Here is a 14,891-nt window from a genome sequence, read left to right as displayed (position 1 = left end):
GATTTCTGTTTTATTAGCATTTTTTCAGACCTTCTTTTACTTCTCGTCTGCACTGAGTGGTGTTCTCCAAGGACTTAAAAACGTTGAATCTGTACTTCTTTCCAAATTTCTTGCTCTATTTTTTTAAATACCTTTTTTTTTTTTTCCTTGAACTGGTGTAGGAATAAGAATTGTAAATCACACTCTCATTTGATGAGGAACACTGCATAAAGTGTCAGTGTAAGGGCAGCAGTTGTAATCAATCCAAAACAACAAAATTTAGAATACAGGCAATTTTCTCACTTGCTTCCACTGAAGCAGAATTACCTTACTGAAATATTTCCCTTTATCTTTTTGATAGAAATTGCAACTGCCAGGGCAATTAACATTGTAAAACAGTTCATAAAACACAAATTTGTGATTTAAAGGGTTTTATCATATATATCTCTCTCATATATAATGCCCATTTGTGTTGGTAGTTGGTTTTTTTAATGTTGTATGTGAAACTTAACCTGAGCATTTTCCACTTTACAAGTCTACATATTGAGAGACTAGAAATGTAAGAGTAAGATGAAAACTTCTAAAATAATCTCCTACACGTATAGCTTGCTTGCTTGCTTGTTTGTTTGTTTTGACTAGCAAGTTCCTTGTGTCTTTGTTGCTTATCGTACATGCAAAGATTTGATTAAATTTTTCTAGAAAATCTTCAGGCTTGGTTCAGAGAAATCTCCAAGCGGATAATGTCTCTAAACTACGATGATTCCACTGCAGCAGGCAGAAAAACTGTGCAGCTAATACAGGCACTGGAGGAGGTATGGCAAAGAAATTTTGAGATAAATGACCGTCCTTTTGAAAAACATCATTTGATACACATGCACTGACTTCCGATAGATGAGTTACAAAACAGATCTGCATTTTAACAATTGTTTAAGTCTGTAGATCTTTGCAGCTTTATATATACAGTCAGCAGGACTTGCTCATAGACCTTGTGATTGTAAAATAAGAGATACAGTATGAAAAATCATGCCACCTGCAGCTGAGGATTAGTAGGGTTTTTCAAAGAAATGAATTCAGTATTAAATATTATTTGGCAACATTACTCATTTTATTAGAAATTCTGAAAATAAATTCATTTGAAGCTAGAGAGGGTGATTTGAAAGGCAAAATAAAAATATCCATATTTGTTATGTGTACATTTCTTCTACTTCGAGGGTATAAAGGAATACTCAGTATGGTGTTTCACAGTACACCTCCTCGAGTAACTTTGTGAAATATATTATTTAACACACTCTAAAGTAGGCCAGGATTTGTTAAGTGTCTTACTGTAATAACATCCTGAAGAAATATGTCAGTTTACTGATTCTATTTGTATTGCTGTCCTTAAAGATGAACAGAAAAAAAAGGGATTGTTTTATGGGGTTGGTTTGTTTTGTTTGTTTTTTAAATATAGGTCCAAGAGTTTCACCAGCTGGAAACTAACCTGCAAGTTTGCCAGTTTCTGGCTGACACCCGCAAATTTCTCCATCAGATGATCCGAACTATCAACATTAAAGAAGAGGTCTTGATCACCATGCAGATAGTTGGTGATCTTTCTTATGCTTGGCAATTAATTGACAGGTATCTTAGCAGGAGCTTTTTCTTCTAAATCAGTCATCATTCACGAAACTTGTGGGAAATAACATGCATAAATATTATTAATACTATAAACTTTCCAATTTAAAAACAATCTTGAAGCCTTGTTCTTATGAGTTGTTGAGTATATTTAACTCTCACCAACTTGAATAAGAATTAACAGCCATCCTTGTCGTTGTTAGCTGCAGGTTAAGTGATGCTGTAACTTTTTACTGTCTGTCCTGTTCTAACTATAACAATTCTGTTAAGCTTCTATCTCCAGCCTTTCGTTTAATTAAGTGTTCTCCAAAATACTGGGCTCCTGTTTCAACCAAAAACAAACAAGGAAAGACAAATGTTAGAGAACTCCTTTTCCATGGTATGATTTTGCTGAGCTGCTACTTCATTACCTTGGCTGTTAATGCTCCCTGATGCCCTCTTCTTTTGCCCCACCTACCCCTTTATCTTACAGGTTTTTCCTAGCCAGTACCTCTTCAGACCAAAATCCTCCTTTAATGAAGTTCTTTAGTGACCTCCTGTGCCATTTCCAGATTACACTGGTGCTGGTGACATATGATTTAAGAGCTGAAAATAAGAGTTTCAGGGGAAGAAGCTGATTTGTTTTATTTGTTTCCTACCCCAGCTTTACATCTATTATGCAGGAAAGCATAAGAGTCAGTCCATCTATGGTAACTAAACTCAGAGCCACTTTCCTAAAGGTAAGCATGAACAACAGTGAATGTAGTTGAACGCTGCTGGTCAACCAGAGCATTTGCTAAATAGGCCTTACGCTGTGAAGTCACAAAAGAGTCAAAACTTCCTTTTACTAACATTTTCTATATCCAGATTTTTTAGACTGTATTAAATTAACTCAAGGTTAGTTTTAAAGAAAATAAAACCAAGTTATGCATGGTTTTTTATGCAGCCAGATATATTGCTGCTGTTAGGCAAATAAGTCTCATCATCCAGCCTCTACTCATTAGTTATTTGCTGGAGACATTGGTGCATAGATGGGATCCTCTACGTATGTATCAGAGGAGGCTGAGGGAATTACAAAAGTTATGTAAAGGGCTATGCCCTTTGTCTGTCATGATGAAGATCTGGCATCAGATGAAAATATTTTCTGCAGAAATAAGAATAGGAAATGGCATGGGGAGGAGTGTAAAATTGCAATGAAAAAAATATCTCGCACAACTGGTAAGATTTAAAAAAAAAAAAAAACGAATAGGAGGAGGTGTAGCATTATAGACTGTTGGGCTTTTTTGACTTAACAATTATTTTTTTTTCCGTTGGCAAACCTGATGTTGTAACACTGCTCTTTAGGAATAATCTAGTGCTTTGAGTTGTAGGTTAAGAGCCTGAGCAAGAGAGTTCAAACATGCAATTTATATTAGAAAAACTGAAGTTAAAATGCTGACTTTATTTCTAGCTTGCTTCTGCTCTTGACTTGCCACTTCTCCGCATCAATCAAGCAAACAGTCCCGATCTTCTCAGTGTATCTCAGTATTATTCTGGTGAATTGGTTTCCTATGTTAGAAAGGTAGGCATTTGAAGAGACGTAATTGTCTTGTTCTCTAATTACTTCTCCTTAATTGAAGATTTATTATTTTTAATGAGAATATACTGACTATGTTTGTTTCTTCTCTCATTTACAAAGGTTCTACAGATAATTCCAGAAAGCATGTTTACATCTCTTCTCAAAATTATAAAGCTTCAGACTCATGATATTATTGAAGTGCCTACTCGCCTTGATAAGGACAAGCTACGAGATTATGCTCAGCTTGGACCACGATACGAGGTGCATTTAAAATAGGGAATGCTGAAAAAGCGTATCTTATAGGTGGCTGACTTCAACCTAAGTTTAAATAGGTACAGCTCCATAGAGTTAAACTTCAACAATGAAGTTGGATTTGTTGACTGAGTAAGAATTAAAATTGACTAGTGTTATCATGAGTATACCTTAGGTTTCCTGAGGATAGATGAGTAACTTCTGCTCTTCTGTTTGTAAAAGTTTAAACTTTTGATCTTGCAGAAAAGGGGAGGAAAACTAAATATATTGATAAATGAGAGTAAAGATATTTTGATTTATTTAGGTAGGGCTGGGGGGCGGGGAAACTAAAAACCCAAGTCTGAAATGAAGCTCTCCACATTTGGAACACTTGTTCCAGGAGAAGAAGATTGAAGACTGAATAAGCCAGCAGGGTTGAGCTTTTTGCTGCCCTCAGATGTGAAGACAGGATGGAGGCACGTTGATTTGATCAGATAAAGCTGCTTTTGCTCATTGGCTTTTTGTAGGTTTTTTTTCTGCACTGTTATCAATCTGGAAGAGTGAGCAAACATTAAAATTATTTGGTTTTAGTTTTAATAGAGGAAGATGAGGAGCAAAAACCTGAGTAGACCAGTAGCTTTCCCTCAAAGAGTATCTTTTAGCTCTCCAATTATCAGTTAAGATGCCAGCTTTTTCCATCAGTTTTTGCCAGAGTGCTCACTTGTTAGGAGTTTTATACAAACAGGCTGTGGTCTCGGATTAAGCTGACGTTCAGACCTAAACACTAGCTTTAGACTCCCCCCTTAAACTTTTTAAAGACAGTTTATTTGGGGATGGCAGGGATGGAGGAGGAGACAGTGTTCAATATTTCTTTTATTTTAAGGAGGTAGAGGGGAAATGAATCATCTCACACAAAAGCTTTTCACTTTTGATTTCTGTAGAATTGTAAGTCTGAACTATGTTGTCTCTATTCTATGTTGTAAATGTCTTAAAGGCAAAAGACTGGCTTGCCTGAATTCTGAGCTTAAGGATGCTCACCTAATAATTTAAAACTAAGTGAATGTGCTACTGTATTAAATCAGTGGAAATATTGAAGTGGACTCATTGCTGGCTTTATTATGGAATAACTACTTCAAGCTGTGTCCCTAGCCTGCTCAAAGGGACCAACTTAGAGTTTTGTCCATGATGTTTTGTACGCATATGATATAGCCAGCTAGGTCTTTCCTCCCGTAATCTCTGTAAAGCCTCTGAGAGTTACCTGTTCTTTCCCACTGGTAACATACCTATATTGATCTAATTAAAAGGAAGATCATTATTGTACTATAAGTAAGTGTAGAACAAGATGTAAAATTGAAAGTATGTCAGCACAAATTACTTCAATGTAAAATAGGAAGCTACCACTGTGAAAGATGTATATCTTTTTTAGAGTAATTATTTGAATCTATTGAATCATTTCAATAAATTGTATTTTCTCTTTCTATTAAAGGTTGCCAAGCTAACCCATGCGATTTCAATCTTCACTGAAGGTATCCTCATGATGAAAACTACTTTAGTTGGTATCATCAAGGTAATGTTCCATCATTCCAGTAGGAAAAAGTCATTCAGTAGCAAGTAGCACTTTACCACAGATATTTCAGCATGTTAAGCAAGACCTTGAGGAAAGATAAAAAGACAAGAAAAAACAAGTTTGCATAGAAATTTTCAAACAGCGACACCTAACTTGGCATTCAGATAAGAACTATATTATTTAAGGGCGTTAAGAACCCACAGTCCTCATTGTAAATAGATTCATCAACCTTAATTGACGCTCTTTTTTTTTTTCCCTACTGGAAAAATGACTGCAAGCTTTTCTGAAGAGCTGTTTCTTCCATTGGCGAAGAGTGCTCTTCCTACATTAAGATACCTCTTTCAGGACCAGGAGCAAGTATTTTTGAAGAAATATACACTTCTTAATACACACTGGCTTGTTAGTTGTGTACGACGTTCTCAATGGATCATTAACAAAGGTTGAATATGGGAACTACAGATCTTTGCCATTCAACTTAAAGGAATTGTTTATTATCTAGTAGAAGTATTTCAATATTTATTCTTTGGACAAGCACTAGTGGGAAAGTGCGTCTGTTGGCAGTGCTTTCCAATTTGTCAGAAGTATTTAATATCTGTCTTAGTACAAACTTTATATTTTTTTATACCTTTCTGACCCTAAGAAAAAAATGTTTCTTCTACTTAGGTGGACCCAAAACAATTACTAGAGGATGGAATAAGGAAAGAGCTGGTAAAACGGGTAGCCCTAGCTCTTCACAGGGGACTCATCTTTAATCCTAGAGCCAAGGTGTGTAACAGCTTGATTTGATTTTATTTTTTTATGTATCTTGGATTTGCTGGGACCTCTTTTATTATACTACCTTCTAGAAAATAATTCCTACTTTTCTGTGCAGATTTCCTTTTTGTAAAGAAGTACACTTTTTGAATTTCTTAAAGATTATTTGGAATGCCTTATTTGATGTTAAAATGAGTTTATAAACTGCAAAGAGTACATAGAATTCAAAAACATATTTTTATTCTATTGCCAAGTGTCCTACCAATTCTGAGTTCACAGTTCTGTCTTTGTCTGTGATGACTGATGACAACACATGGTATGTATAAGCCAGGTAAACGTAGAAAGGCAATGACAGAATAAGGAGTGTGAATCCTTATTTTGATCCTGTCCAGATTCTTGAGTCTCCCACATCAATCAATAGTACCACTGAAGCCTAAAATAAACATTAAAAGCAGGAGGAAAAAATATCTAGTAAGAAGAATTACTTCAGGTATCAAACAACCTTTGATAAATTTCTCAGTGTTTTTCAGTTCTGGCTGGAGCATAGTGAAATCCTCTAGAGGTTGCTGTGTAAAGGCATTTAGAAGCCTTTTACATTTTCTTTGTATTCTACCTGTTCACAGTTTTGGTTTTATCCTCTTTTTTTTTTCTTTCGTCTGTAGCCAAGTGAACTGATGCCCAAACTGAAAGAAATGGCAGCTACAATGGATGGGTTCCATCGATCATTTGAATATATCCAGGATTATGTCAACATATATGGTTTAAAAATTTGGCAAGAGGAAGTGTCTCGTATTATTAACTACAATGTGGAACAGGAGTGCAATAACTTCTTAAGAACAAAGGTGCTGGTCAAAAACAAGAATGAGTAAAAAGTTGATAAATGTCTTTATATTTGGATGTTAAAGCTTGTGACTGATGGAGCATATGTACGCCATTGTGCACAGTCCATACTGTTGTGACTTCAAGTAAATGCACTAACTACTGTGTAAAACATCTGCCCCCAGCTTTTTCTGAATGATTTCAGCATCCCCACTGCATTAGTTGTACGTAAGAAGAGCGAAGTACCCCAAACAGAATATTTTAATGTCTCTTGCCAGTGAACAATATCCTTCCTCTCTTTCTCAAAGAAAACGGAAAGTAACTACTGAATCACAGTAGTTCTCTCTGTGTCTATTGTTAGCCATGAGAATGCAGGCTTAGAAAGATTGCAGTAGTTACCAGCTCTTTTTGTTGTGATATTTCACAAGTGGTGGAGTGAATAGATCTTAAATTTAGCTAACAAAATGGTGGCTAGTCTTACTGCTGAAAGGAGCAGATGGAATTCTCACCAGGAGTGTAGGTAGTTCTCTCAACCTCCATGCTTATCTTCTGCTTGCTCTTTGTCATAACACTCATCTTTCTCTTTGCTTTATTTTTATAGTGTTCTGCAATGTGTAATTTACAATATTGTTTTACAGTGTACTACTTTTAAATTAAACAAAAGGAATAAAATTTCTAAGCAAATTAAAAACATGCAATAGTAACGCTGCAAATTACTGTAAAACTTATTTTTCAGATTCAAGACTGGCAAAGCATATACCAGTCTACTCATATTCCTATACCAAAATTCACACCTGTGGATGAATCTGTAACATTTATTGGTCGGCTTTGTAGAGAAATCCTGAGGATCACAGACCCGAAGTAAGTACTGTGTGTCACGAGCTTGTATTACAGCACCATGCATTGGATTGCTCCAATTCCACCATATATAAACAAAATATACAACAAATAGTTTTTCCTTAGCTGTCATATCACCATCTTTATCTAAAACCAAATTTACCCAATCCATCCTGTACATTTTAAATAGTCTAGAAAAGTTGTGATTTTTGTCTAAGAAGGAAAACTGCGTTACACAAATAGAGGAGAGAGAAACCAGGGAAGGGTGACAGAACCCTTACAGAGAGAGGAGTAACTAAACATCACCTGAGATACTTAGAGAGTCTTTCTAATCTCTGCCTGAATAAGGTAGCTCATTACTCAGATTATCACAGGAACTGTCTGCAGCTTATTCTGAAGTAGTTGTTTGTTTAATTTTTCCTCAGAATCACGTGTTACATTGACCAAATGAACACCTGGTATGATATCAAAACTCATCAGGAAGTAACCAATAGTCGTCTCTTCTCAGAGATCCAAGATACTTTAGGTACCTTTGGTCTCAATGGTTTAGACAGGCTGCTGTGTTTCATGATTGTAAAGGAACTGCAGGTAATTTTTGAACTTCGGTTTCTCAAGGTCACGATGCTTTTATTGTTTAATAACTTCTAGTGAAATAAAAAAATCTGTTAATTTTTGAAATGATAAATTGAAATTAAAAGCATTTGAAAAATGTGTGTTCAAACCCAAAGGTAAGAATTTCAGTTACAGATATAATTGTGAAAGTTGGTACTCTTGAATAAATGCTGCTGTGTAACACCAGGTTATGTGTTACATTAAATGCTGGTTTGCAAGGAATGCCTTTTGCAGGTGTACACTTTGTGTATACTTAAAAGTTGATCTCAGGTCAACTTCTATTTTTCTGTCTAGATATCAACAAAGAATTAGATTGTTTGGGTCTACCATGATATAAATAAGGTGTCAATTCTATGTAATGACTTTTTCCCTAATACCTCTATGTGAAACCAAGTTTTTTTGTTTTCTGAGAAGAAACCAGTCCACTGTTCTGAGGAGAATCCAATCCACCTTTAACCTAGCCTGGTTAAAGATTTTAAGGAAAATAAGTATTGATGAAGACAGTTCTTCCTCAAAAACTGAATTAATAGTTGTCTACAGTGGGTACTGCATATTGATGAGGGGGATCTGCTAATTGTCCTAAAACTGATTAGCATAACTCAGAAAAGCACAAAGTCTGACTACAGAATTCCTCAACTCTTCATCTGTGGAAATATTCTTTCCCTGCTTTTAAAAAATGTGGCTCTTGTACCACCAAGATTAAGCACAGAGTACATGTGAGGATTTTACTTACTTACTTCTTTCTTTTATTTAGAATTTCCTCAGTATGTTTCAGAAAAATATATTGCGTGACAGGACAGTACAGGATACCTTAAAAGCACTTACTAATGCTGTCAGTCCTCTCAAAGGAATTATGGGTAAGTGCTTACTGGTTAAGATGGAAGAAAGCCATTGTCTTTGTACACTTGTATTTATTTCTCTTCTTACTTGTTCTTTTTTTAATGCCTCACCCTTCTCAGCAAATTCAAACAAGGTTTATTCTGCAGCAATTGCAAAAACTCAGAAGATCTGGACAGCATATTTAGACTCCATAATGAAGGTAGGTTTACGTGACTTAGTGATACGCAGAATTCAGTCTAGGCTCTTTGGTTATATACTTTAATCTGCTTATTTTACAATGTTGTATTTTGTTGACCTGGAATTCTGTAGCTTCACAGGTGAAGCAGGCCTGGATTTGCAAGAGCTCATGGGCTTCGTTTGTATGGACAGCTCACACTCTACGAAGTGCTTAGCGCTGAGATTCATGTGTAATAGTTTGCCAAAAATGGAGTCTGGCACTAGAGATCTGATCTGGGGAAGACTGAGTTTAGTGCCTAGTATCAGGAGCTCTGAGACTCCCCACAGTGCCTTGTGAACGTCATGTACCTAAGGCTAAAATTGGAGTGGTAGCATTTCCTGAACTTGCCTTGTTCACGCAGAAGGCAGTCTACCGTGCCAAAAATTTAAACAAGCTATCCCATTAACCTGTCTCTTTACCTTGTCTTTGTAATGATACTTTGCGACTCGTGTTTTTCAGAGTGCTGTGAATGTTTATGTTACTGAAGAGAAGAGGAAAGGTCAGGGAAGGAAGGGGAAGGTTGCCTACAACAAGCCTCTCCGTTGGTTTTTATCCCTGCCATTGCTGACCCTAAGGTCTAGGGAGAGGTGGGGAAAAGAGTACAAGCATTTTCATTGACCAGTGCAAAAAAAGCAAGTAACTGGGGGTTTATACCTGTTACCTTTGTAGTGCCCTTTTCACACTGCCTGTATTTGCCACCATGAACTGTGTGTAAATCTTGAGCGCTATGAATACTCCTCTCCTTTGACTGCACTGCACAGCTGGGGTCTGTCAGTTCTGGCTGCAGGCAGTCTGAATCAGTGCTCTGTTACCAAAATGAGGAAGTAGGTCCAACCAGTATGTATGTCCCTGCTTTGGGCAGCCCTACAGAGGCTGTTAGGTGTAGTGAGGACTTTGTGTAATCTATTTAACGGTAAATTGTTACTCATTAAGTTTTTCCGTAGTTTGACTTTACTCATCCTTCATTGCATTCAGTATAACACCCCACCCTTTTTTTGTTTGTTTGTTTCAACAGGTTGGTCAGATGCAGATTTTAAGACGACAGATTACCAATGAATTAAATTATTCCTGCAGGTTTGACTCCAAGCATTTGGCTGCTGCTTTGGAAAATCTCAATAAGTAAGAAGCAAAATGTACTGAAGAGCTGCATGTATCACTGTGATGTAATTATTAGCAGCTCAGCAATCCTTAAAATCTAAATTAAGGCAAAGTATGGAGTCTGATTGTATTCAGGTTTTTGTTGATGAGTATTTGAATTTGAACCCAACAAAACATTAAAAATAAATAACTTGGCAAGTAATTTGTATGAACATGCTAGTGGACAACGCAGCTTCTAATTGCATTTCATTATACCTGGATTTGAGGTCATATTTGGATGAGAAGTAAGAACAGTGACAATGTGTGGTGCTGATTTTGAAACAAATATGATGTTTGTAAAAAGATATTCCAAAAAAGGTGGTTTACTCTTGCTTTTAACCATTTACAGGTTTTGTGTCTTTGAAGTTTTTAAATTAATATGACGTGGCATCGTGTAAGGTTTATTTGGGGATAATTTAAATAAGTATTTAATATAATCAACTTATTTTCCTTTTAGAGCAATACTGGCTGACATTGAAGCACATTATCAGAACCCATCACTACCTTACCCTAAAGAAGATAACACTCTTTTGTATGAAATCACAGCTTACCTGGAAGCAGCTGGCATTCACAATCCATTAAATAAGGTCAGGCTTACATTCCGGTGCTTGGTACAGTTTGTTTTTTCTATTTTATTGATTATTAACTGAGAAAAAAATTAATATGTGGAAGAACTGTGTTCCTCTTTTTTTTCCCCCCCTCAGATCTACATAACAACAAAACGTCTGCCATATTTTCCCACTGTCAACTTCCTGTTTCTCATTTCCCAGTTTCCGAAACTTCAGTACAACAGAAATTTAGGTATTGTATAAGTTGTTGCTTGTCTAAATCTAATGAAAACCTATGTGAAATTATTTGTAGAGAAGATAGTAAAATTATCTGCATAGAAAATACTCAGTTTCTGACTTCAGTCCATCGTGTCCAGGCAGGCTTGTTATAATATTGAAGCCAAATACAATAGAGTAGGAAGCAGAATCCAAACTCCTGGCTTTCTCATTCCATCCTATCCCTTAGTTAATATCATTAAGCCATTTGCTATGGAAGAGATGCAGTTGTTACATTAGGTTTTAATTTTTATGTGTGGGCAAGCAGAAGGGGAGGCATAGCAAAAAACCTCATGAGAGTATATTATCTAAGTTTGCTTCTGCTATAAAGAATATGTTCTGGTTTATAAACGTGCTGGTTTGGGTTTTTTTTTTCTGTGCAGGAGTGGTGTGCAAGCGGCCAGCTGATCAAATTGACTGGCTTCCTTTAGTTCTGGGACTGCTTACCCTGTTGAAACAGTTTCACTCAAGATACACAGAACAATTTCTGGCTCTGATCGGTCAGTTTATTCGTTCAACAATGGAACAGTGCACAAGGTATCCATGTTTTACTTTTTCCCTAAGTATCACCTCTGTGAAGAGGGCTTCAGTCGTATTATCACTGCTCTTTCAGTATGTTTTTCTAGCAGAGTATATTTGACATAATAACAATATATTTGACTAAATATAAGATTAAAATACTGTTTCTTTTTGTAATGGAATCACATGGTACCTAGTGGAAACGGTGTTATTTCAAGGCTAGCATTTTCATGTAATTTTATCCAAATAACTGATTGGCTAGTAGGAACATGATCTTCATGGTGGTTTAATTTTAGCCAGAAGATACCAGAAATGCCTACTGATGTAGTGGGTGCCCTCATGTTCCTGGAAGATTACATTCGCTACACAAAGTTACCAAGAAAGGTAAGAAAGAATTCCATGTCTCCCATACGTAGCACTGAGCAGGAGCCCTGTTCAGATGAGCTAAATCTTGGTTTATGCAGTGGTTGCGTGCTAGCAGTTTGATCACACGTATCTGCTCTGGAACATGGCACCATCTGTAAACAAATATCCAAAATATTGGACTCGTTAACCTTGTCCAAAAAGCAGTATTGACCCTTTTCAGATGTTCTGTAAAAGACTGCCAGAAGGAAATACAGATGAAAAATCTGTTACCTGATAGGAATGGGTCATAATGAATCCTTTTACCCTGTACAAACTACAAATTGTGTTACTTGCATACTTTGTGTAACTATTCCTATACTAGCCCTATATGTAGTATCCTTATGGAAAAATTATTTTCTAGAAAATACAGAGGGGATACAAAATACAGGAAGGATTTCAACTTTGTGCAGATGTAAGAAGAGTCTGTTCCATTTAATCTTCACAGAACGTGTGCATTGCTGGGGGGCTTTTGGGAAGGAAAGAAATAAAATAGAAGTTCTGAGATGTTGCAGAATTAAGTAATAATAAACTTAGCAGTATTCTAAATGCAGGGCAAAAAGCTAATTAGCAAGTCTAAATTTTGCTGAAACACCGTCTCCAGTCCTTGATTTCCTTCCCTTCCCTTCCTGCCAAAGCATGGCTTCCCAGGCAGCTTCTTTATTTCACATACAAGGGAAGTTCTGAAAGTCTGGGCCTGCGGAGAGACTTTATTTTGGGATTAAATGCAACTTAACTGCATTTGAAGATGATATATTATTTATACGTGGTATTAAAAATAAGTCATTATCCTATTTGCTATGGGCTGTGCCTCAGTGATTCTTGAATAAGCCATTTCCCAGCTAATACTCGCGACTAAAAGAGAGGGAGATTCTTCCAGTTTCTCTCTTCTTCCCAGCCCGCAGTGTAATGTAGTGGAAAGTCCCCGTGTCAGTCTTGCAGCTGATGTATCTGGTACCTGTGCCAGCCTCCACTTCAGCCTGGTGCTGTGTGGAGAAACGGCAGAGAGGGTGTCAGCGTTCCTCCAGTCTTACACCGTACCTGTGGTGCCGGCAATTCCTCACAGCCCGGGGCTTGCCTTACCTGCCTGACACGGTGTTCCTTGCTCTGTGCACCAAGCAAGAACACATCCAGGAACACATCCTAAAGACAGGGTGGTTCAGGTCAATAGTGTTGTGTGCTCGATTCATAGATCAGACATGCTTGTTAATGGATGGATAGAGCATACAAATGAATGATGAAGAAAATACCTAACTGTGCCTGCCTGTTTACTTTAGGTTGTTGAAGCACATGTGCCTAGCTTCATTTTTGATGAATTCCGAACTGTTCTATGAGTATGGAGAAGCACCAAGTCTTTCCCCCAAACCTGAAACAGGGAGTTGGGGACTGAGGATGAGTACAGCTTTTCAGAACTGTGTCTTTTCTGTGCTTTAAGGCAGTACCTACAACTGTCTCTATGAAATGTAACCATCAGCACTAGCCTATATAATTAACACTTGTTTAAATCTTGGCATGGTACGCAATTCGTATCTCATCCAAACAGTGTACATTTTGTACTGCACATTATAAATGCTGTATGTAATTGTTATGTATAAATCATTTAGTTTTTTGTTCTGAAGAACTATTTGTGGAAGTTTGACTTTTGTATCACAGATGAACAATGAAATTGGAAATAAAGGTGTTGGATAGTTTGCCAGGACTGATGATTCCAAAGTGTCAATTTTCCTGTTAAAAGAACCATTAGTGAGAATGAATATACAGTGAAAAGAGGTTTGGTGTCTGCCTCTATACTACAAAAAGTTAATTTTCCTCTATAGAGGACAGAAAAATAATTAAATAGCCATAGCTGAAAAGTCCTGTCGTGCTATTTAAAGGCACAAATATTTCTTCCAGTGCAACTGTAACATGACTAATGTTGGGGGTGAGGTGTTTATTCAGGTAACTTTCAGTCTTGGCATGGAACCTTTTATACCTGGCATAATTTTCTTGCTAGGGGCTGCTGTGGGAAAGTCAGTGGGGGATGTTATTCTATCACTGGGGCGGCTTGGTGATTATCAGACTGGAAAAGAGGAGGCAAATGCAACAGCTGAAGGGAAAGGTTACTCAGAAAGAGGCATTCATGGCACTAAGACAGGCTCGAGTGGCTAGACGGCAAATCGACTCCTTGTTTAAGAAAGGAAGAGCGAAGGACAAGGGGCAGAGGGGAGTGCGAAGCCCCAGGACCCTAGCCCTGTCTGCGTCGCCCTCTGTCTGCAGTGAAGATGCGTCTTCTTCAACTGCCCCTAAATACCCCAACCTTTTTCCCTGGAAACGAGAACAGGGACTGTGCAGTACCCCTCCACTACGGCTGATGAAGGGATCTGGCCAGGGAGACGGCTGCCCACCCCTTCCATTTGTACTACATTGGAGCCAGCATAATAAATAACAGGTTAGGGCCCTGCTGGTCACCGGTGCAGAAGCAGCCCTAATTCATAGAAATCGGTCCCATTACCACAAGAATAAATAAATGAATAGTAATGAATTTGGGAGGGGGGAAGGATTGGATCAAGAAGACTTTGTAATCCTGCAACTAGCAGGGTACCCACAGGTTTTGGATCAAGTGAGGATTATGAGAGTGCCTGAACATATCACAGGGCACAATCTGTTAACAGATCATCCCCTACTAGGGGAAAATACTCCTGGTGCCTGACCAGCTTGGACCCCGGAGCTTGTGGCAGGGAGGACTGTGGCTCCCACCATTGTGCTGACCCCCCCCCCCAGCCTATAGCCTTCAAACAGCACCGGCTGCTGCCTCAGGGATACCTGCACAGCCCCACGATTTGTCACGGGGTTGTGGCTCAGCCCTTGAAGGAGTGCAGCCTGTCCCCAGTGTGTCACCCGCTCCATTACGTTGATGACATCCTGCTGAGTGGACCTACCCCCAGCAGGAGGTCGGGGAGGCACTGAGCGGTGTTATGGGCACCATGCGAGGGCGTGGTTGGGAAATTAGTACGAGGACCAGCAAAT

General features: G+C 37.9%; 1 protein-coding gene across 1 annotated transcript in view; it reads left to right on the top strand.

Moving 5' to 3' along the window:
• KIAA0196 (KIAA0196 ortholog) overlaps positions 1–13,589 on the top strand; it is a 27,541-nt gene extending 13,952 nt beyond the window's left edge. The window contains exons 11-28 of the mRNA XM_009323349.1: positions 679–791; positions 1,430–1,596; positions 2,234–2,309; positions 3,020–3,130; positions 3,248–3,388; positions 4,845–4,925; positions 5,589–5,690; positions 6,341–6,520; positions 7,234–7,358; positions 7,760–7,922; positions 8,701–8,803; positions 8,906–8,985; positions 10,019–10,122; positions 10,598–10,727; positions 10,845–10,941; positions 11,348–11,501; positions 11,780–11,867; positions 13,163–13,589. Coding sequence (XP_009321624.1) covers positions 679–791; positions 1,430–1,596; positions 2,234–2,309; positions 3,020–3,130; positions 3,248–3,388; positions 4,845–4,925; positions 5,589–5,690; positions 6,341–6,520; positions 7,234–7,358; positions 7,760–7,922; positions 8,701–8,803; positions 8,906–8,985; positions 10,019–10,122; positions 10,598–10,727; positions 10,845–10,941; positions 11,348–11,501; positions 11,780–11,867; positions 13,163–13,219 — 2,072 coding nt within the window. The 3' untranslated portion in view covers positions 13,220–13,589. The remainder of the gene's footprint in view (positions 1–678; positions 792–1,429; positions 1,597–2,233; positions 2,310–3,019; positions 3,131–3,247; positions 3,389–4,844; positions 4,926–5,588; positions 5,691–6,340; positions 6,521–7,233; positions 7,359–7,759; positions 7,923–8,700; positions 8,804–8,905; positions 8,986–10,018; positions 10,123–10,597; positions 10,728–10,844; positions 10,942–11,347; positions 11,502–11,779; positions 11,868–13,162) is intronic.
• The last annotated feature ends 1,302 nt before the right edge of the window (positions 13,590–14,891 follow it).

This window comes from Pygoscelis adeliae, unplaced genomic scaffold (assembly GCF_000699105.1).
Source record: "Pygoscelis adeliae isolate BGI_AS28 unplaced genomic scaffold, ASM69910v1 Scaffold103, whole genome shotgun sequence".
In the NCBI taxonomy this organism is placed as follows: domain Eukaryota; kingdom Metazoa; phylum Chordata; class Aves; order Sphenisciformes; family Spheniscidae; genus Pygoscelis; species Pygoscelis adeliae.
Note: the sequence above shows the minus strand (reverse complement) of the source record. Positions and strands in the feature narration are given on the sequence as shown.